The sequence below is a fragment of the Hyperoodon ampullatus genome (genome assembly GCF_949752795.1).
Source record: "Hyperoodon ampullatus genome assembly, chromosome: 18".
In the NCBI taxonomy this organism is placed as follows: Eukaryota; Metazoa; Chordata; class Mammalia; order Artiodactyla; family Ziphiidae; genus Hyperoodon; species Hyperoodon ampullatus.
In genome coordinates this window covers 59,258,538-59,282,567 of record NC_136931.1, presented here as the reverse complement: position 1 = coordinate 59,282,567, position 24,030 = coordinate 59,258,538, and the positions used below count along the sequence as shown (strand labels likewise).

Here is a 24,030-nt window from a genome sequence, read left to right as displayed (position 1 = left end):
ATGCCACTTACGGTGGTGCTGCATGGTCCTGCCGGCGTCGGGAAAACCACAGTGGCAAAACAGCTGATGCTGGACTGGACACAGGACGACCAGGCAAAGACATCCAATTCCGCCTTCTATCTCAGCTGCAAGGACCTCAACCACAAGGGGACGTGCACTTTTGCAGAGCTGTTATCTGAGAACGGGCCGGATTTGCAGGATGCCATTCCAGGGATCCTCACCCAAGCACGGAAAATCCTGTTCATCATCGATGGCTTTGATGAGCTGCGAGTCCCCTCGGGGGCACTCATCCATGACATATGTGGCGACTGGAAGAAGCAGAAGCCAGTGCCCGTCCTCCTGGGGAGTTTGCTGAGGAGAAAAATGTTACCCAAGTCCACTTTAGTGATCACCAGTCGACCGGGGGCCCTGAGGGAGCTCCGGCTCTTGGTTGAACAGCCACTCTTCATAGAAGTCGAGGGGTTCTTGGAGCTGGACAGGAAGGCATATTTCTTGAAACACTTTGAAGAGGAGACTCAAGCCCTGCGAGCTTTTGACTTGATGAGGAAGAACGCAGCTCTGTTCCACATGGGCTCCGCGCCTGCTGTGTGCTGGATTGTCTGCACGTGTCTGAAACGGCAGATGGAGAAGGGGGAAGACCCTGCCTCGACCTGCCAGACCACCACGTCCCTGTTCCTGCGTTTTCTCTGCAGCCAGTTCACAGCAGCTCGCAGCAGCTGCCCCAGTGATTGTCTCCAAGTTCCAGTGAAGTCTGTGTGCCTCTTGGCTGCTGAGGGCATATGGACACAGACATCTGTGTTTGATGGAGAAGACCTCAGGAGACTTGGGGTGAAGGAATCTGCCCTCTGCCCTTTCCTGGACAAGAATATTCTCCAGAAGAGCAAAGACTGTGAGGGCTGCTACTCCTTCATCCACCTCAGCGTCCAGCAGTTTCTTGCCGCCATGTTCTATGTCTTGCAGCCAGAGGAGGAGGAGGAGGACGTGGGTGGCCACAGGTGCCACATTGGGGATATGCAGAAGCTGCTGTCCAAGGAAGGAAGACTAAAGAACCCCAGCCTGACCCAGGTGGGCTACTTCGTATTTGGCCTCTCCAACGAAGAAAGGGCCATGGAGCTGGAGACGACTTTCGGCTGTATAGTATCGCTGGAGGTCAAGCAGCAGTTACTGAAATGCAGATCAGTGCCCCATGGGAAGAAGCCCTTCTCAACCATGGACACGAAGGAGATTTTGTCTTGTCTTTATGAATCTCAGGAGGAGGAGCTTGTGGAGGATGCAATGGCCCCCGTCACGGAGATCTCTATCCACTTGACAAATACATTTGAAGTGATGCAGTCTTCTTTCTGCCTTAAACATTGTCAAAACTTGCAGAAAATTTCACTGCAGGTAGGAAGGAGGATATTCCTGGAGAATGATACCACATTGAAATCAGATGCTCAGGTTGAGAGGTAAGAACACATTTTAAAATATATATATTTTTTAATGCTACTAGTTCTCCCATCTTCAGCGTCAGCCCACACTCTTTTAGGAAGAGGACAGAGTCCCCACTACTCCCTGTGGCTTGGGGTCAGACTTCTCTGGAATGTGTGGCTGAAATTTCTTTCTGCCAACTCACCATTAAAGTTGGGAAACATGACGTTCAGATTAGGAATGGGAGCTGTGGAACCTTACTTTGTTTTAGTATTACAGTTTTATAGTATACTACTATATATTATATATACTATAATACTATAGCATAGTATACTATAATACTATAGTATAATACTGTAGTATTACAGTATTATAGTTTCCGTGTGGCAAATGGGGTCAGGACACTCTAGACATTTCCTGTAACTTCCCTCCCTGCCAGTTCTTTCAAAAAATTTGTTTTAATACATAGCCACCATGCTGTACATTATATCCCAGGATTTAGTTATCTTATAACTGGGTGTTTGTACCTTTTGATCAGCTCACCACTTTTAAAATAAATAAATAAATTTATTTATTTATTTTTGGCTGCGTTGGGTCTTTGTTGCTGTGTGTGGGCTTTCTCTAGTTGTGGCGAGTGGGGGCTACTCTCTGTTGCAGTGCGCGGGCTTCTCGTTGCGGTGGCTTCTCTTGTTGTGGCGCACGGGCTTAGTTGCTCCGTGGCACGTGGGATCTTCCCAGACCAGGGCTTGAACCCATGTCCCTTGCATTGGCAGGTGGATTCTTAACCACTGCTCCACCAGGGAAGTCTGTTACTTGTCTTTTCGATGATAGTCATTCTTACAGGTGTGAGGTGGTATCTCACTGTGGTTTTGATTTGTGTTTCCATGGTGATTAGTGATGTTGAATATTTTTCATGTCCCTGTTGTCCATTTGTATGTCATCTTTGGAAAAATGTCTATTCAGGTCCTCGGCCCACTTGTTACAATAGTTTTTCTTTTCTGTTGAGTTGAGTTGTATGAGTTCTTTATATATTTGAGATACTAACCCCTTATCAGACATACAGTATGCAGACATTTTCTCCCATTTAGTAGGTTCATGTTTATTTTGCTGGTGCTTTCCTTTGCTGTGCAGCCTACCAATTCTTGTTGCTTTTCCTGTACGTGCTTTTCATAGGTGCTCTTGTCGATGCCTTCCTCCTAGGTCACAGCACGACCATCACTCTCTTCATCTCTGGGCAGATCTCTGCTCTGTGTTCAGTTCAAACAAGAACCTGAACTTTCTGGATGTGAGGGAAAGCTTTCTGAGTCACTCCTCAGTGAGGATTCTTTGTGAGCAGATAACCCATGTCACCTGTCATCTCCAGAAAGTCGTGTAAGTAGCAGCTGATCTTGCAGTGGTGATCCCCAGGTGTTTTAAATGTGGGAGCAGTATTGGAATGCCCAACCAGGCTCTGACCACCCAGGTGCTCAGAATGCAAAGAAATGAAATGGTTGCTATCCTTAAATGTGTCGAGTTGGAGAATCATATTATGTTGAGTCATTTTTATGAAATTTGGCCAGGAATTTGGATGTTCCCATACATCTGCTGTGGGGCATATTCAAAACTCAGCCTATAGAAAATTTAGCCACATGCATGTTAGGAGAACTGGGTAGGAATTGGGGAAATATTCCAGAGAGGAAAGTTTCAAATATGTGAGTAAGAATGTGTTGATGAAGCAATGGTGCACTTATGACTAATGTGTGGGATGGGATTGAGAAATTAGTCTGAGTACAGTAGGTTGTGGCAGAAGCAACTTTAAGACATGGGTCACCTGGGCAGGTGATTATTAGCACATCCTTTTAAACCAACACATGTTCTTTTTGATGGTAGCCATTCTGTCAGGTGAAGTGATAGCTCATTGTGGTTTTGATGGGCATTTCCCCAATTAGTGATGCTGAGCATAATTTTCATGTGATTATCTGTTGGCTATCTGTATGTTTCCTTCTGAACGATGCCTATTTAGATCCTCCACCCATTTTTAATTGGATTGTTTATTTTTTGATATTAATCTGTATGAGTTCTCTATTTGGGATATATCTCTCTTTGGGATATATTGTTTTGCAAATATCTTCTCCTACTCAGTAGATTGCCTTTTTGTTTTGTTGGTTTCCTTCACTTTGCAAAAGCTTTTCAGTTTGTAGTCCCATTTGTTTTCTGTTCTGGTTTCCTTGTCTGAATATACAGATACAAAGAAATATTTCTAAGAGCAACGTCAAAGAGTACTGCGCGTTTTCTTCTTGGAGTTTTATGGTTTCAGATCTTCAGTTTAAATCTTTAATCCATTTTGAGTTTATTTTTGTATATGGTGTGAGGAAATGGTCTGGTTTCATTCTTTTACATGTAGTAAAAGTCCCCAAAGGAAAAAAAAAAAACAAAAGGAAAACACAGCACATATTCAGGGGATAAACTTTATAAGTTATGTTTAAAATTACACAGATACATTGAAACTTCCCCCAAACCAACATACCTTAGAAGGCTTAATTAAGCCACTGAAAAGGGTGTGTTATTTACTTGGACAAATTGCTATGCCAAACGTCAGCTGACTGTACCTGCTGATGTCAGGTGATGTGTATCTGGTTCATCTCAGAATGCCATAGGACTTGTGTGTACAAGGCCACAAAAATCTAACATAGGTTGGTGCCAGCAAAGGTGGCAGTTTCTTCTGTATGACTGAAAAGTTTACATTGTTCTGGTTTTATAAGGTGTGCATGAAAGAATAAAAAAAACTAGGAGGTACATTTAATTTTTTCCACTAAGAGTTTAGGACCCTTTAGGCAGGAGCTTTGAACAGTAGCATCTCCCTTATTCTGGCTCTCTCTGTGCTGAAATTTAATTTTGAACTTCTTCTGAATGAGCCACAGGGAATGTTCATTATCTAAAAGTGAAGCATTGAGGGTTATAAGACCAAATGCCTGTTTATGGAGAGAAGTATTTCATAGTGTGTGTGTGGGGGTGAATTGCCAGGTTTGGAGGTACTAGATAAAAACAGATTAAGAGGACTTTTCTGGTGCCGCAGTGGTTAAGAATCTTCCTGCCAACGCAGGCGACATGGCTTCGATCCCTGGTCCAGGAAGATCCCACATGCCACAGAGCAACTAAGCCTGTGAGCCACAACTACTGAGCCCGCGGGCCTAGAGCCCATGCTCTGCAGCAAGAGAAGCCACCGCAGTGAGAAGCCCGCACACCTCAATGAAGAGGAGCCCCGCTTGCCGCAACTAGAGAAAACCTGTGCGCAGCAATGAAGACCCAACATAGCCATAAATAAATTAATTAATAATAAATAAATAATAAATAAATAAATAAGTAAATTTATATTAAAAACCAGGTTAAGAAGCTCTAAAAACAAAAGCAAAAATGAAGATCTGAAATAAGATTGTAGCGGAAGAGGCAGTAATCCAGGTGTTGATTTTTTTTCCCCTCAAATTAGGGTGGATTAAGCATGCTTTAAAAAGAGGCCCTGACAAAAGGCCTTTCCCCAGTTATTTCCTACTATCTACACAGGAAAACTTATGAGCTAGCTTCATTATTGTATAACATGAGGTTGACAGAGTCTTATTCTCAAGAAGGTGGCACAGTTAGGTGCTGGGAAAATCTTTTTTAAACCCTGAAATGTTTCTTGAAGCCCAGAGTTTGATTAGAGAAAATTATATTCCACTTAAGATTTATTCAAATCCCATTTAAAATCCTACAGTCATGCTAGATGACAGGAAAATAAAAAACAACGCTTTTAAAAAATTTTTTATTGTATAGTTGATTTACAATATTGTGTTAATTTCTTATGTACAACCAAGTGATTCAGTTATACATATATATTCTTTTTCATATTCTTGTCCATTATGGTTTATCACAGGATATTGAATATGGTTTCCTGTGCTGTACAGTAGGACCTTGTTGTTTATCTATCCTACATATAAATAGTTTGCATCTGCTCATCCCAAACTCCCAGTTCTTTCCTCTCCCACTGCCCCTCCTCCTTGACAACCACCAGTCTGTTCTCTATGTCTCTAAGTCTGTTTCTGTTTCGTAGATATGTTCATTTGTGTCATATTTTAGATTCCACATAGAAGTGTCATCATATGGTATTTGTCTTTCTCTGCTTGGCTTACTTCACTTAGTTTAATAATCTCTAGGTCCATCCATGCGGCTGCAAATGGCATTATTTCATTCTTTTTTATAGCTGAGTAGTATTCCATTGTATATATACCACAAGTTCTTTACCCATTCATCTGTCAATGGATATTTAGGTTGTTTCCATGTCTTGGCTATTGTAAATAGTGCTGCTATGAACATAAGGGTGCATGTATCTTTTTGAACTATAGTTTTGACTGGATATATGCCCAGGAGTGGGATTGCTGCATCATGTGGTAACTCCATTTTTAGTTTTTTAAGGACCTTCCATACTGTTTTCCATAGTGGCTGCACCAATTTACATTCCCACCAACAGTGTAGGAGTGTTCCCTTTTCTCCACACCTCCTCCAGCATTTGTTATTTGTAAACTTTTTAATGATGGCCATTCTGACCGGTGTGAAGTGGTACCTCATTATAGCTTTGATGTGCATTTCTCTAATAATTAGCGATGATGAGCATCTTTTCATGTGCCTATTGGCCATCTGTATGTCTTTGCACAAATGTCTATTTAGGTTTTCTGTCCATTTTTCAATTGGGTTGTTTTTGATGTTGTTGTTCATTGAGTTGTTTGAGTTGTTTGTGTACTTTGGAAATTAAGCCTTTGTTGGTCGCATTGTTTGCAAATATTTTCTCCCATTCTGTAGGTTGTCTTTTCATTTTGTTTACGGTTTCCTTTGCTGTGCAAAAGCTTGTAAGTTTGATTAGGTCTCATTTGCTTATTTTTGCTTTAATTTCTATTGCCTTGGGAGACTGACCTAAGAAAATGTTGGTATGATTTATGTCAGTATGTTTTGCCTATGTTTTCTTCTAGGAGTTTTATGGTGTCATGTCTTATGTTCATGTCTGTAACCCATTTTGAGTTTTTTTTTGTGTATGGTGTGTGGGTGTGTTCTAAGTTCATTGGTTTGCACTTAGCTGTCGAATTTTTCCAACACCATTTGCTGAAGAGACTTTTTCCCATTGTATAATTCTTGCCTCCTTTGTTGAAGATTGACCATAGGTATATGGGTTTATTTCTGGGCTCTCTATTCTGTTCCAATGATCTATATGTCTGGCTTTTTTTTAAAACATCTTTATTGGAGTCTAATTGCTTTACAATGGTGTGTTGGTTTCTGCTTTACAACAAAGTGAATCAGTTATACATATACATATGTCCCCATATCTCTTCCCTCTTGCATCTCCCTCCTTCCCACCCTCCCTATCCCACCCCCCTAAGGTGGTAACAAACCACCTAGCTGATCTCCCTGTGCCATGTGGCTGCTTCCCACTAGCTATCCACCCTACATTTGGTAGTGTATATATGTCCATGCCACTCTCTCACTTTTCACAGCTTACCCTTCCCCGTCCCCATATCCATGCTCTAGTAGATCTGTGTCTTTATTCCCGTCCTACCCCTAGGCTCTTCATGACTTTTTTTTTCTTAGATTCCATATATATGTGTTAGCATACGGTATTTGTTTTTCTCTTTCTGACTTACTTCACTCTGTATGACAGACTCCAGGTCCATCCACCTCACTACAAATAACTCAATTTCATTTCTTTTTATGGCTGAGTAATATTCCATTGTATATATGTGCCACATCTTCTTTATCCATTCGTCTGTCGATGGACACTTAAGTTGCTTCCATGTCCTGGCTATTGTAAACAGAGCTTCAGTGAACATTTTGGTACATGACTCTTTTTGAATTATGGTTTTCTCAGGGTATATGCCCAGTAGTGGGTTTGCTGGGGTCGTATGGTAGTTCTATTTGTAGTTTTTTAAGGAACCTCCAGGCGGTTCTCCATAGTGGCTGTATCAATTTACATTCCCACCAGCAGTGCAAGAGTGTTCCCTTTTCTCCACACCCTCTCCAGAATTTATTGTTTCTAGATTTTTTGATGATGGCCATTCTGACTGGTGTGAGATGATATCTCATTGTAGTTTTGATTTGCATTTCTCTAATGATTAATGATGTTGAGCATTCTTCCATGTGTTTGTTGGCAGTCTGTATATCTTCTTTGGAGGAATATCTATTTAGGTCTTCTGCCCATGTTTGGATTGGGTTGCTTGTTTTTTTGTTATTGAGCTGCATGAGCTGCTTGTAAATTTTTGAGATTAATCCTTTGTCAGTTGCTTCATTTGCAAATATTTTCTCCCATTCTGAGGTTTGTCTTTTGGTCTTGTTTATGGTTTCCTTTGCTATGCAAAAGCTTTTATGTTTCATTAGGTCCCATTTGTTTTTTTTTTGTTTTTATTTCCATTTCTCTAGGAGGTGGGTCAAAAAGGATCTTGCTGTGATTTATGTCATAGAGTTGTTCTGCCTATGTTTTCCTCTAAGAGTTTTATAGTGTCTGGCCTTACATTTAGGTGTTTAATCCATTTTGAGTTTATTTTTGTGTATGGTGTTAGGGAGTGTTCTAATTTCATACTTTTACATGTACCTGTCCAGTTTTCCCAGTACCCCTTATTGAAGAGGCTGTCTTTTCTCCACTGTATATTCTTGCCTCCTTTATCAAAGATAAGGTGACCATATGTGTGTGGGTTTATCTCTGGGCTTTCTATCCTGTTCCATTGATCTATCTTTCTGTTTTTGTGCCAGTAGCATACTGTCTTGATTACTGTAGCTTTGTAGTGTAGTCTGAAGTCAGGGAGCCTGATTCCTCCAGCTCCATTTTTCATTCTCAAGATTGCTTTGGCTATTCGGGGTCTTTTGTGTTTCCATACAAATTGTGAAATTTTTTGTTCTAGTTCTGTGAAAAATGCCAGTGGTAGTTTGATAGGGATTGCATTGAATCTGTAGATTGCTTTGGGTAGTAGAGTCATTTTCACAATGTTGATTCTTCCAATCCAAGAACATGGTATATCTCTCCATCTGTTTGTATCATCTTTAATTTCTTTCATCAGTGTCTTATAATTTTCTGCATACAGGTCTTTTGTCTCCTTAGGTAGGTTTATTCCTAGATATTTTATTCTTTTTGTTGCAGTGGTAAATGGGAGTGTTTTCTTAATTTCACTTTCAGATTTTTCATCATTAGTGTATAAGAATGCCAGAGATTTCTGTGCATTAATTTTGTATCCTGCTACTTTACCAAATTCATTGATTAGCTCTAGTAGTTTTCTGGTAGTATCTTTAGGATTCTGTATGTATAGTATCATGTCATCTGCAAACAGTGACAGCTTTACTTCTTCTTTTCCAATTTGGATTCCTTTTATTTCTTTTTCTTCTCTGATTGCTGTTGCTAGAACTTCCAAGACTATGTTGAATAAGAGTGGTGAGAGTGGGCAACCTTGTCTTGTTCCTGATCTTAGTGGAAATGGTTTCAGTTTTTCACCATTGAGGATGATGTTGGCTGTGGGTTTGTCATATATGGCCTTTATTATGTTGAGGAAAGTTCCCTCTCTGCCTACTTTCTGGAAGGTTTTTATCATAAATGGGTGTTGAATTTTGTTGAAAGCTTTCTCTGCATCTATTGAGATGATCATATGGTTTTTCTCCTTCAATTTGTTAATATGGTGTATCACGTTGATTGATTTGCATATATTGAAGAATCCTTGCATTCCTGGAATAAACCCCACTTGATCATGGTGTATGATCCTTTTAATGTGCTGTTGGATTCTGTTTGCTAGTATTTTGTTGAGGATTTTTGCATCTATGTTCATCAGTGATATTGGCCTGTAGTTTTCTTTCTTTGTGTGTATGTCTGTTTTTTGTGCCCCGTACCATGCTATTTTGATTACTGTAGCTTTGTAGTATTGTCTGAAGTCTGGGAGGGTTATGCCTCCTGATTTTTCTTTTTCCTCAGGATTGCTCTGGCAATTCTGGGTCTTTTGTGGTTCTGCATAAATTTTAGGATTATTTGTTCTAATTCTGTGAAAAATGTCATGGATAATTTGATAGTGATCACATTGAATCTGTAGATTGCTTTGGGTAGTATGGCCAATTTAGCTATATTAATTCTTCAAATCCAAGAGCATGGGGTATCTTTCCATTTCTTTGAATCATCTTCAGTTTCCTTTATTAATGTTTTGTAGATCTCAGCATATACGTCTTTCACCTCCTTGGTGAGGTTTATTTCTAAGTATTTTACTTTTTAAATGTGATTTAAAAAGGGATTGTTTGTTTACACTTGTTTACATTTCATTGTTAGTGTAAAAAAATGCAACCGATTTCTGTATGTTAATCTTGTATCATGTTACCTTGCTGAATTTGTTGATCAGTTCTAGTAGTTTTTGTGTGGAGTCTTTAGGGTTTTTTTTATATATAGTATGTCATCCCCATGTAATGACAATTTTACCTCTTCCCTTCCAATTTGGATTCCTTTTATTTCTTTTTCTTGTCTGATTTCTGTGGCTAGGACTCCCCATACTATGTTGAATAGAAATGAGAGTGGGCATCCTATTCTTGTTTCAGATTTTAGTGGAAAGGCTTTCAGCTTTTCACCGTTGAGTATTATATTGACTGTGGGTTTGTCATAAAGAGCTTTTATAATGTTGAGATGTTCCCTCTATACTCACTTCTGTAAGTTTTTATCATGAATGGGTGTTGAATTTTATCAAATGCTTTTTCTGCATCTATTGAGATGATCATGTGTTTTTTGTCTTTTCTTTTGTTGATGTGGTGTATCACATTGATTTTGCATATGTTGAATGATCCTTGTGACCCTGGGATGAATTTAACTTGGTTGTGGTGTATGACCTTTTTTATGTGTTGTTGGATTTGGTTTGCTAATATTTTGAGAATGTTTGTATCCATATTCATCAAAGATAATTGGCCTGTAATTTTCTTTTTTTTGGTGGTGTCTTTGTCTGGTTTCGGTATCAGGGTGTGGCTTCATAGAATGTCTTTGGGAGTGTTCCTTCCTCTTCATTCTTTTGGAAGAGTTTGAGAAGGATTGGTATAAGTTCTTCTTCATTAGTTTGGTAGAATTCACCTGTGGAGCCATCTGGTCATGGATGTGTGTTTGTAGGGAGTTTTAAAAATTACAGATTCTATTTCACTTCTAGTGATCAGTTTCTTCAAATTATCTATTTCTTTTTGATTCAATTTTGGTGGGCTGTATGTTTCTAGAAACTTGTCCATTTCTTCTAGGTTATGAAATTTGTTGGCATATAATTGTTCATAGCATTCTCTTATGTTTTTTTGTATTTCTGCAGTATCACTTGTGATTCCTCATCTTTCATTTCTTTTGTTTATTTGGGTCTTCTCTTTTCTTCTTGGTAAGCCTGGCCAGAGGTTTGTCAATGTTGTTTAGTCCTTCAGAGAACCAGCTCTTGGTTTTATTGATTTTTTTTTTTCTATTTTTTAATCTCTATTTTATTTATTTCCTTTCTGATCTTTATTTCCTTCCTTCTGCTGATTTTAGGTTAGGTTTTGTTCTTTTTTCTAATTCTTTTAGGTGGTGGGTTAGGTTCTTTATTTTAGATTTTGCTTGTTTCTTGAAGGCCTGTATCACTATGAACTTCCCTCTAAGAACTGCTTTTGCTGCATCCCATAGATTTTGCAGGGTTGTTTTCATTGTCATTTGTCTCAGGCATTTTAAAATTTCTTCTTTGATTTCATCATTGACCAGTTGGTTTTTTTAGTAGCAACTTGTTTATTCTCCATGTAATTGTTTTTTCTTGTTTCTCTTTCTGTTGTTGATTTCTACTTTCATGCCGTTGTGGTCAGAAAAGATGCTTGAAATAATTTCTATACTCTTAAATATGTTGGCTTCTTTTGTGCCCTAGTATGTGGTCAATCCTAGAGACTGTTCCATGTGCACCTGAAAAGAATGTGTATTCTGTTTTGTTGGGGAGGGGGATGTAATGTCCTGAAAATATCAATTAAGTCTAACTCTTCTATTGTATCATTTAGGATCTCTGTTGCTTTATTGATTCTCTGTCTAGAAAATCTGTCCATTGATGTCACTGTGGTGTTAAAGTCTCCTACTGTTATTGTATTCCCGTCAGTTTCTCCCTTTATGTCTGTTACTATTTGTTTTATGTATTTGGGCACTTCTATGTTGGGTACATATATGTTGATGAGTATAATATCTTTTTCTTGTAATGATCCTTTTATCATTATATAGTATCCTTTATCTTTCTTTATAGCCTTTGTTTTAAAGTCTATTTTGTCTAAGTATTGATACTCTTGCTTTCTTGTCATTTCTGTTTGCATGAAATATCTTTTTCCATCCCCTCACTTTGAATCAATGTATGTCCTTTGCCCTTACGTGGGTCTCTTATAGGCAGCATATTGTAGGCTCTTGTTTTCATCCAATCTGCCACTCTGTGTTTTTTTTTTTTAAAGGATAGTTATCTTTTTTTTTTTTTTTTTTTTTTTTTGCAGTACGCGGGCCTCTCACTGTTGTGGCCTCTCCCGTTGCGGAGCACAGGCTCTGGACGCGCAAGCTCAGCGGCCATGGCTCACGGGCCTAGCCGCTCCACAGCATGTGGGATCTTCCCGGACCGGGGCACGAACCCATGTCCCCTGCATCGGCAGGCAGACTCTCAACCACTGCGCCACCAGGGAAGCCCTAGTTATCTTTTTTTAAAAAATTTATTTTTGGCTGCGTTGGGTCTTTGTTGCTGCGTGCGGGCTTTGTCTGGTTGTGGCGAGTGTGGGCTGCTCTTCCTTGCAGTGCGCGGGCTTCTCATTGCGATGGCTTCTCTTGTTGCAGAGTGTGGGCTCTAGGCATGTGGGCTTCAGTAGTTGTGGCACGTGGGCTCAATAGTTGTGGCTCACGGGCTCTAGAGCACAGGCTCAGTAGTTGTGGTGCGTGGGCTTAGTTGCTCCACGGCATGTGGGATGCCCCCAAACCAGGGCTTGAACCCATGTCCCCTGTATTGGCAGGCGAATTCTTAACCGCTGAGCCACGAGGGAAGCCCCCACTCTGTGTTTTTGATTGGAACATTTAGTCTCTTGACAGTGAAGGTAATTATCGACAGATTTGTATTTATTGCCATTTTAAACCTTGTTTTCCCGTTGATTTTGTTTTTCTTCTTTGTCCCTTCCTTTTTCTTTTTGTCTTTCCTTTTGTGGTTTGATTTTCTTTTGTATTATACTTGTGTTCTCTGTTTGGTTTTTATGAAAAATATGGAATGCTTCACAAATTTGCTTGTCATCCTTGCACCAGGGTTATGCTAATCTTCTCTGTATCATTCTAATTTTAGTATATGTACTACTGAAGTGAACACCAAACAACTCTTTTTTTTTTTTTTTTTTTGGCGGTACACGGTCCTGTCACTGTTGTGGCCTCTCCCGTTGCAGAGCACAGGCTCTGGACGCGCAGGCCCAGCGGCCATGGCTCACGGGCCCAGTCGCTCCACAGCGTGTGGGATCTTCCCGGAGCGGGGCACGAACCCGTATCCCCACATCGGCAGGTGGACTCTCAACCACTGTGCCACCAGGGAAGCCCAACAACTCTTAATGGTACTTACTTTTATGGAGTCTGTAATTTATTTGCTAACTTATAAACCACAACTTACGGTAGCCTAAATGAAAACTGCTTTGTGGAAATGCAAATGACTACATGGGGATAAAGTAGGAAGTGATTTATTCTTACTGGAAAAAGTCAGGCATTGAGAGGAGGGAAAGTTGTATGTGAACTGAATGTTGAAAGAAATAAAGGTTAAAATACTGTCTGAGAGGAAGAAAATTTTCTCTATACTTCTAGGTCTGGCTGGTGTAAAAGTGAATTTGACATGAGACAGATTAACAGGAGAAAATCAAACATTTATTAGCATGTATACATGGGAGAGACCCAGAAAAATTGAGTAACTACCCCAATGGCTGAAATCTTCACATTAAATGCTACCTTCAACTAAAGATGATAGAGGATGTTGGGGGTAGTTGTTTGAGACTTCACAGGGGAGGAAGGCAATTCACACGGGGATGGAAAAGCAAATGTTTGCTAAACAAATGTTTTCTGGGTCTTGTAGAGACAATGGGACACAGAGTGCACTCTGATCTCTAAGAGTTGACCCTACCACACCTAGCCCATATTCTTTGCAGAGATCTATGGTGATAGCTCTATTCTTGTAACAGTCCCTCTATCTAAATTATTCATGAAGTTAGGGGAAAGGTCAAAGTCTCTTCCTGAGTATTTTCAGCCTTGATTGCTTTCAGTGTGAAATAATATTCACATCAAAGAGACATTTTGTAGGGGAGCAAAATGTGTCACCCCAATACAAAAAATAAAGATGGGGATATTTTCTCTGAAGATCAGCGTGAACAAAGACAAGGGTGTATCAAGCCCTTTGCCACCCGGTTCCATCTTCCTTCCCATCACCATATGCTACACCTGTTAGTAGTGTGTCCTCCTCCATCCAGCTATCGCTCGGTGGACTCGTCCTTCGATTCAGCTTACCAGACCAGCTCCCCATCCCTGTCTTGACTTGTGACTTCTCATCCCACTATGTGTTCTCAGCACCAACCATCTACAGCACTCAAGATGGAATGAATCCCTTCTTTTTATTTTCCCTAGGATTAAGAATGTCTCCCCTGCCGATGCTTATCGGGACTTCTGTCTGGCTTTCATTGGTAAGAAGACTCTGACACACCTGGTTCTGGAAGGCAGTGTACACAGTGATGAGATGCTGTTGCTGCTGTTGTGTGAGATCCTGAAACATCCAAGATGTAATCTGCAGTATCTGAGGTAGGTCTCCTGTCATTGCTGTTCTCAGCATGGAAAGGATGCTGTGAGCTCTGTAAACAAGAAAGAAGAGGGTGGCCACTCTGATTGGGTACTATGTTAAACAGGGGAACATATGCTCACATAGAATATGGATGGCATGTCAGCCTATAGTCTTTCCCCAGCCAGCTAGCCTTCTGCATTGAATAATGAGTCCTGAATGCAAGGAAACACTCAGAATTTTGTGTCATCTTCTAGCTTAGGGACATGGCATCTCAGGTTGCATGTTACCTACCTGTTGTAATTCAGAGTAGCCATCAGCCTTAATTGGTCACTCAGTGATGCTGTAGAAACATCGAGTGTTCTGGTTCCTGGTAGCTCACTGGTTTGACAGATTCCCTTATCCTCAATGAGATCTCGTAATGAGTGCTCTGATTATCATCACCCATTGTTAGGGTACCATTCCACCCTCCTCTACTTAGTTGATTGGCAACGTGAGGTACTGGCTAGTGACACAGGTTTTTGGATTTGGGAGCCTTGCTTTGACATTTATGACCTATATGATGTTGAGCTGTTCCCTCATCCATGAGATGGGGTTTTGAGGATTGAATGAAACATGGGATGAGAACTGCTTTGCATAGGCACCAGGCACCGATGGCAGCTCTTACCATGATGGATGATTTCCAATGGTGCTGTCTTTCATTAACTTAGAAAAAGCATCTATTACTCTGAAATGTGTTTTTGTTTGTTTGTTTCTTTAGATTTTTATTCAAACAAGTAGAGTTGATGCAAAAGAGTCTTGAGAAATGTGGGTAGTGAAATAACAATTGAAAGTACATGTTTTAAGCATATTAAAAAAATCAGATTACAGACTTAGATTTAGTGTTTGTGTGTTTTATAAAATCTCAAATTTGTAGAAAACATTCGTTTTGAAATTCTTGAGGAAATTATACTTCATAATTTATGGCAAAGATGTTTACTAGTTGACATAGTATAAAAGTAAATGTTTACTCTGAAGTTGTGATAAATGACATTTCTAAGTGGATATACCGAAGCTCCAGAATGACAAATGGCTGGTGCAGAATCTCCTGTTTTTTGCTTATTAATTTGAGACACTTTACATTCTACCTTGTATTCAAATTACATAAATTTATAATGTCCTTATTATAGGTTAAGCTTTGAGAGAAGAAAGGTACTGATTTTAAGAACTCCAGCTTTGCTTATGACATACATTCTAATAGGTAGAGTATATGGATTGATTATATCCTTTATTTGCATGGCAAAGTATCATCTGTCTCCAAAGAACAGATGAAGGGAAAAAAGAATATTAAAAAGTTTAACAGGGCTTCCCTGGTGGCGCAGTGGTTGAGAATCTGCCTGCCAATGCAGGGGACACGGGTTCGAGCCCTGGTCTGGGAAGACCCCACATGCCGCGGAGCAACTAGGCCCGTGAGCCACAATTACTGAGCCTACGCGTCTGGAGCCTGTGCTCCGCAACAAGAGAGGCTGCGATAGTGAGAGGCCTGCGCACTGCGATGAAGAGTGCCCCCCCACTTGCCGCAACTAGAGAAAGCCCTCACACAGAAACGAAGACCCAACACAGCCATAAATAAATAAAAATTAAATAAAAAATTTTTAAAAAGTTTAACTAACTTGTGAATATTTTGAACATTAGGGGCAGAGCCATTATTCAAACAAGGTTGTCCTGGAGTCCTGCACTCTGATTTGTGTCTACAAGAGCAGCTGAGTTTCCGACCCAGGATAATGGATTGCCTCAATGTTCTCTAAAATAGCTGCACCACATTCATATTTCCATCAACAGGAGTTTGTAGTTATTCTTGTTCTTGCAACACAAACTCAAACTTTGGACATGGCTGCCTAAGTGTCAAATTGTATCTCCTTGTTTTAATTAGCATATTCCCTAATAACTTATGAAATTGAACTTTTTGAGTTTCAGGCATCGATTTTTTTTTGATGTGGACTGTTTTAAAAGTCTTTATTGAATTTGTTACAGTATTGCTTCTGTTTTATGTTTTGGTTTTTTGGCCCTGAGGCATGTGGGATCTTAGCTCCCCGACCAGGAATCGAACCCGCACCATCTGCATTGGAAGGCAAAGTCTTAACCAGTGGACCACCAGGGAAGTCCCCAGGCATCAACATTTTTTTTCAATAGAATCACATTTAAATTTAAGTGGGATTGGGATTGACTCAGTCAGGGAAAGTGATATAAAAAGTGGGGTTTGAGAAATAGCAGGCCATGTTGGTGAAACTTTACACAGAATTGTATTACTGATTTTTTTTCTCCTCTTAGAGATGAGGCTGGATGATGATCAGATGGCCACAGAGATACTTGAAGAAGCAAAGGAGATCAGTTCTCTAGTAGTTCAGGCCAGGGTTTGACGCAGGTTGGAGTAGAATGACATGAGAATCCAGGATACGGTCTCCAAGCATAATTAGCTGACAGGGTCTCTTTGTCCTCCCAGAAGAATGACTTTCCCCCATTTATCCCGCAGGTTGGGTTCTTGTTCTGACACCCCTCAGCGGTGGGCTGATTTCTCCTCGGCCCTCAAAATCAACAAGTCCCTGAAGTGCCTGGATCTCACAGCCAGTGAGTTTCCAGATGAGAGTGTCAAGTTGCTGTGTTCGACTCTGAGACACCCACTGTGTTTCCTGCAGAAATTGTCGTAAGTCTCTCCTCTCTTCCCATGGGACATCTTCATTTTAGGTCTGGGGCCACATAGAGAAGAGCAATGGTAAGACCACACTTACAGGGCAAACCCTATGGGACCTCTTACAGATGGAGACCCTGGTACCCATTTTGGTCCCAGGTGGACGATGCATGCATTTTTGCTTGCCCTTCTCTCATTTCTGGTCCTTCAGGCTTTGATCACTAGCACAGGATAGAGAGGGTGGGGACTTGCATTAAGGGCTGTCAGCTGGGAAGTTTGGACTTTGGAAATGTCTTACCACTTACGTGGTGCTTTTGCAGGTTGGAAAACTGTCACCTTACAGAAGCCTGTTGCAAGGAGCTGTCTTCTGCTTTGATTGTCAACCAGAGGCTGACCCACCTGTGCTTGGCCAAAAACAGCCTTGGCGTTGGCGGGGTGAAAATTCTGTGTGAGGGCTTGAGTTACCCCGAATGTCAACTACAGACCTTGGTGTAAGTCCCTGCTGGCGTGTGTGTGTGTGTGGGTGTGTGTGTTGTGTGTGCATGTGTGTGTATTGTATGTACATTCACACACCTGGATTCAAGTAGGACAGAAACAAGAGTACTTAATAATTCCACTTGAATGAAACCAGCAAGATCCTGGTGGAAATTAGGGAAAGAACAGTTAGAAACAGATTTTCATGTTTGCATGTCTTTTAAGAGTAAGGTTGACCTTCCAGCCTCTTCCTATTCTGAGAATTTGAGGTAAGCAGCTGGTTCTCAGGTCCGATATTCTGTGTATATTCTGAAAATTCACATGACATCTTTCAGCAAATGGGAGTGGATTGAATTATATAGTAGGTTTCAAGACTGGAAAGGAAACCAGGTATTCAATTTATAGTGGCAGAGAGAGAAAAGGAGAAGGTCATATTTCTACTTCAACGGTATTCATTAGAAGAATATAAAATTTTCCATATGATGTCACTACATAGACGGCTCTGTTTTACAGAGTTGATTTAGGCATCTAAACAACAACAAACATCTGATGCTTATAAGCACTTATTGTGTATCAGGTACTCTACTAAATTTTGAGACTTTTTAGTCCTTACAACCACAAGCAATAGTTACCTTTGTTTCAATTTTGCCAATTAGCTAATTAGAAAACCAGAGTTTAGCCACTTAGTTTGCCTATGGTCACATCTGTGTAGTGGGTATGAATCCCCCTCTATAAACTGAGGTATCAGTGATCATTACCTTAAATACATAAAGGCAATGTTTGACCAAACCTCCAGTTTGTAGGCTGTCAAACCTTAATTTTAGATTTTGTTTTAGCTCCTCTCCCCAAGCGCCCTAGATTCAATTTTTTTTTTTTTTTTTTTTTTTTTTTTTTGCGGTACGCAGGCCTCTCACTGTTGCGGCCTCTCCTGTTGTGGAGCACAGGCTCCGGACACGCAGGCTCAGTGGCCATGGCTCACGGGCCCAGCTGCTCCACAGCATGTGGGATATTCCCGGACCGGGGCATGAACCCGTGTCCCCTGCATTGGCAGGCGGACTCTCAACCACTGCGCCACCAGGGACGCCCTCAAGTATGGTTTTAAGGTGTCACATCATACAAAGCATGGCATCTTTTGGTCCAGTTATCATCCACCCGCCCTTTGTCATGTCACTTCAGGCTCTACAGCCTCTGTCGCTGTTATGCCATACTTGGGGCACAAGGCTTTTTAGGGATGATTGCAGATCCACCTGCCTAACTGTACCATGGGAATATCCTTCTCTGTGGTCAGGAGGATTTGTAGGAGTCTAAGCTTGGAGGAGTCTTCAGTGGTTAAATTAGAGACATAGCCACTCATATCAGGAATGTTGTACTTTTGATGTATAACCACAGTTATGCTGGGACAATTAAATACAGGACTTGAAATAAAACATAAGACAGGGAGAATGGAATCCCAGTGACCTAACCGTGCAGAAAATAAGTGAGGCCTCAGATTCAGTCTCAGGTCTGTCTGAATCCAGAGCCCTTCACCTGTGTGATATGCTATCGTGCTAGGAAAACCTGTATCTTAGGAGATGCGTGTCTCTTTCTCCATAATAAAAGGTGGCAAACAGAGGCCAGTTTAACACTCTACCATCTAGGCAGGGTAGACATAATGTAATCATCATTCCATGTGTTTTATGTTTTTATGTAGCCTACCTGAAAGCATATGGCTCAAGGTAGCATATAAGTGATGCTGGAAGTAACAGCCATTTCACAGGATGTGTGTCACAGGGATAATAGACTTCTCTTCATATGACTATAATTGTAGGTTGTGTCATTGCAACATAAACAGACATGGCTGCAAATACATCTCAAAGCTTCTCCAAGGAGACTCCAGCCTAACAGACTTGGACCTGGGTTTCAACCCCATAGCCACTGGATTGTGCTTTCTCTCTGAAGCTTTGAAGAAACCAAATTGTAACCTGAAATGTCTAGGGTAAGTTGCTTTCTTCATTTTAAAGATGTTTTGGAAATATTTAATCTTTCAGAGATTTTGGAATACAAACTGCAATAGTATCACTCTTTGTCCAAACCCCGGCAGAAATTGAATACAGGTAACTGGGTGTTTACAAAGTTGGTCAGAGGGCCAGAGGGAGTGGTTTTAAGTGGGAATAGCCTCCAGTGAAGTAGACTTCAGGATCACACTGCTTCTGGTGGGATCCAGTGATCAGGACACAGTGGACCTACCCTAGTTCAATACCCAGGGAACTGTAGATGGATACTACCCTCAGGATATGCAATGTCCCCAACAGGATGGCGAGCTTTGAATCACTTCTCTCTTCCAAGTCTGTCAAAGGTATCTCATTGATGCAACCTACTTTGCAACCAGAAGCCTAGTGGAAAGAGAATCTGGGTTATATAAATGTAAAGACTTCCTCAGCCTTGAACAGAGAGCACACTAGGATATACTGTGGTTTTGTTTACTGTCCTGGCATCTTGGCTGTACCTGGGGAACTTAAAATTCTTGATGGTCATGCTTCCCCCAGATGAACTCAATCTTGGAGGAGGTGGAGCCAGGTATCAGAATTTTTAAGGATATTCTGGTTGATTCTAATACTCAGTCAAGTCTGAGCTCCTCTGAAGTAGAAGTTGGAGAGGAAAATCCACGGTATCCACAGATGGGAATTCATCTCTCTGGATCACTGAACACGAGCCCAGCACTGTAGCGAAGGCATTGAACAGGGGCTTTGACATCAGAAGTTGGTTCATATCCCATCTGATATTAATTAGCTGTGACTTAGGACACTTAACTCTTCCCTTACAGAATGGACAAGTCTTCTCTATGACCCATCCTGGTAACAGCACAATTAATGCATTTGGTGAATTACTTTGTAAACTCATCAGCCTCATTGTACACATTTTTTTTTTTTTTTGCGGTACACGGACCTCTCACCGTTGTGGCCTCTCCCGTTGCGGAGCACAGGCTCTGGACGCGCAGGCTCAGCGGACATGGCTCACGGGCCCAGCCGCTCTGCAGCATGTGGGATATTCCCGGACCGGGGCACGAACCCGTGTCCCCTGTATCGGCAGGCGGACTCTCAACCACTGCGCCACCAGGGAAGCCCTCATTGTACACATTTTTATATAACAAGCATGTGAATCCATATTTGCTACCAAGTCTCAGACCATTGTGCATGAGGGACCCCCTTCCTGTCTGTCGAACTTCATCTCATGCTCGTCTCTCCACCTTGGTGTACATCACTCAACTAGCTTCTCGGTTCCCAGAACCCACCCAGTTCTTTCTCCCACCGCAAGGTTTTTGTCCTTAGTGTTTTAAAAAAAATTTTATTGAATATAGTTGACTTACAATCTTGTGTTTCAGGTGTACAGCAAAGTGATTCAGTTTTTTATATATATTCTTTTTTGGATTCTTTTCCATTGTAGGTTATTATAAGATGCTGAGTATACTTCCCTGTGCTATACAGTAGATCCTTGTGTGTTATCTATATTATACATAGTACCATGTATATTTTCATCCTCAACTCGTAATTTATCCCTCCACCCACCTTTCCCCTTTGGTAACCATAAATTTGTTTTCTATGTGTGAGTCTATTTCTGTTTTGTAAATAAGTTCATTTGTATTTCGTGGGGTTTTCTTTTTCTTTTTCTTTTTTTTTTTGACTAGAGCGTACAGACCCTGGAGTTTGCAGGGCTGTCTGCCAATACTCCTCACCTTAGTTATTTTGGGGGAGAACAAACTAGTTTTGATAGTTCAGAGGTCTTCTGACTATCCTATTGCAGCATGATCTGTTCTCTATAACAAATAATAAATTGACTCTAGTATTGTCCTGCCCAATCACCAGAACTATACTTTTTTTTTTTTCTTTGTGGTACGCGGGCCTCTCACTGTTGTGGCCTCTCCCGTTGTGGAGCACAGGCTCTGGATGCACAGGCTCAGCAGCCATGGCTCATGGGCCCAGCCGCTCTGCGGCATGTGGGATCTTCCCAGACCGGGGCACGAACCCGTGTTCCCTGCATCAGCAGGCAGACTCTCAACCACTGCGCCATCAGGGAAGCCCTACATTTTTTAAACACTTATTTTTATGGAGGGGGAAATTCACACGATGTAAATGAACCACTGTACACTCAGTAAACAACTCAGTGGCACTGAATATACTTGTGTAACCATGCCACTGTCCAGTTCTAGAACTTTCTCATCATCCCCAGTGGAGAACTCTATTCCCACGAAGCAGTCACTCTCCATTCCCTTCCACTCCTGGCAACCACAAATGTGTTTTCTGTTCTAAAGATTGACTTATTCTGTATATTTCATATGTGGCTTTTTGTGTCGGGCTTCTTTCAGCTAGCATAATATTTTCAAGGTTTATCCACATTGTAGCAGGTGTAAGCATGTCATTCCTTATATGGCTAAATAATATCCCCTTGTATGGATATACCATATTTTGTTCATCCGTTTACTTGTTACTTTTATTTAGAGAGAAATTGAATCTATTTTCTGTATCTCCAGTGGCTACCATAGTGCCTGGGGCAGCACAAGGATGGTTAGAGACTCCGCATATAGATAGATATGCAGGTGGTGCAGTGGTCAAGGGCATGTGGCTGAGGGGTCATTCTGGCTTGAGTTGGCTAACTAGGGTATATATAAGCTGGCATGAGCTGTATCTCCCCCAAAGAGTGTCCCCCTCTGTCCTCCACTGGCAAAGACATATTTTAGTCTAGAAGGAGCTCTGGGAAAAGGAAATAAGGAATGGAGGCTGTGGTAACATAATGCATTACTAGCTTAAATAACTCAACTTGCTGTAACGTCTAAGAGAATACAATCCTATTCTGTTCACTGACTCTCAGGCTTCTGCTCTTTTGTTCCTTTCATCATTTCACACCTCACATTCAAACTATCTTGAGGCACCTCTTTCCAGATACCTACAAGATGACCATCTACCACCCCACCACCTATACCACTAATGCTTCATCTGGGTTACCAGCTGTCATAAGGATTTTTAAATTATTTATTGGAGTATAGTTGATTTACAATGTTGTGTTAGTGTCAGGTGTACAGCAAAGTGAGTCAGTTACACATATACCTGTATCGACTCCTTCTTAGATTCTCTTCCCATATAGGTCATTACAGAGTATTGAATAGAGTTCCCTGTGCTATTCAGTAGGTTCTTATTAGTTATCTGTTTTATATATAGTGGGGCGTATGTGTCAATCCCAATCTCCCAATTTATCCCTCCCCGACACCTTTCCCCTCTGGTAACCACAAGTTTATTTTCTACATCTGTGACTCAATTTCTGTTTTGTAAATAGGTTCATTTGTACCGTTTCTTTAGAGTCCACATATAAGCGATATCATATAAAGATATTTGTCTCTGTCTGACTGACTTCACTCAGTATGTCATCTGGATTTATTGCATTATCTCTGAATGTAGTCTGCACGTTTCAGTTCTTGATTTCCCAGCATTGGTTCTCAACGCATCACCCCCGAGGTGTCTTTCAACTTGCAAGGCAGGCCATAGCACTTGACTTTCAAAAGACTCAAAAGCTCCTCATATCACTGTGGATAAAATCTGAAGGTTTTATAATAGCCTACAAGGTTCTCCGGGATTCCATAAATAGTTAGGAGCCACTCTTTCTACTTTCCTGCTAGCTTGGCGTTTCAGCTACCCTGGCTTCCTTCCCCCAGATATCATAATGGTTCACTGTGTATTTTACTTTTTCCCCCTCACATCATCTTTGCAATGTGGAATTCACTGACCATCACAAATCTCCTTAATCCTTCTCTGTCCTATTCATCCTAATCCTGTTTATTTTGTTCTGATACTGTTATCCCGTCTTCAATACAGCATGTCCTGATGTCACTAAAATAAGCTCCATGAAGAAAATAATTTTCATTTCGTGGCTGCTAGGTCCTCAGCAAGTAAGCGTATGCCTGGCAACATGGTAGATTCTCCATAAGAACTCGCTTAAATGAGTGGGTTTCTGTACTTTCTCAACAGGCTCTGGGGCTGTTCCATCAGCCCTTTCAGTTGCCAGGATCTTGCCTCTGCTCTTATTAGCAACCAGAGCCTGGAAACTCTGGACCTGGGCCAGAACATCTTGGGGCAGAGTGGAATAATGGTGCTCCTTGAGGCTTTAAAACAGAAGAATGGCCCCCTAAAGACACTCAGGTTGAAGATAGAGAAATCTACCATGGAAATCCAGAAGCTGTTGAAGGATGTGAAAGAAAGCAATCCACAATTGACGATTGAATGCAATAATGCCAGAACAACCAGGTCCTTATGTTGTAACTTCCTTTCCTGAAGGAAGATAACTGTCTTGCATGTCCCCAAAGGGGGCCGTCTGATATCTCTAAGACATCTCATTAATGAAGATCAGAACGTCCAATGTTAATTACTGGATCAAAATGTAGAATTGAGCACTGGTTTTTCACTCTCTGGTTTCTGGTAAATTCCGCACAAGTCACATACCCACTTGATGTTAAAATGTTTTCTCTCACAAGGATAATAAAAAGCAAAGCACCTTGTTTGATGCTGTACTTATTAATATGCCCAACAGCTAACTTAGGGTAAGCTTTATACTTGGCTTACTGAGTCTAGGAAAAAATATTACAACGTTCATAGACGATTACGTGGGTTTCTTCTGTTTTTCTGCCCTCGTGCAGGTATTTCGTGGCCTAATATAATAGTTGCCCAGTGAGCCTACATGATCAGTGTGGCTTGT

General features: G+C 41.0%; 1 protein-coding gene across 1 annotated transcript; it reads left to right on the top strand.

Annotated features, from left to right (window-relative positions):
* On the top strand, positions 1-23,797 carry LOC307066931 (NACHT, LRR and PYD domains-containing protein 2-like; the record flags this gene model as incomplete). The annotated part of the gene is made up of 7 exons (XM_079724146.1): positions 1-1,445; positions 2,608-2,778; positions 14,021-14,191; positions 16,681-16,851; positions 17,157-17,327; positions 19,142-19,285; positions 23,307-23,797. 7 exons carry the CDS (start codon positions 1-3, stop codon positions 23,608-23,610), a joined length of 2,577 nt encoding a protein of 858 aa, XP_079580272.1. The 3' UTR covers positions 23,611-23,797.
* Between the last annotated feature and the right edge of the window lie 233 nt (positions 23,798-24,030).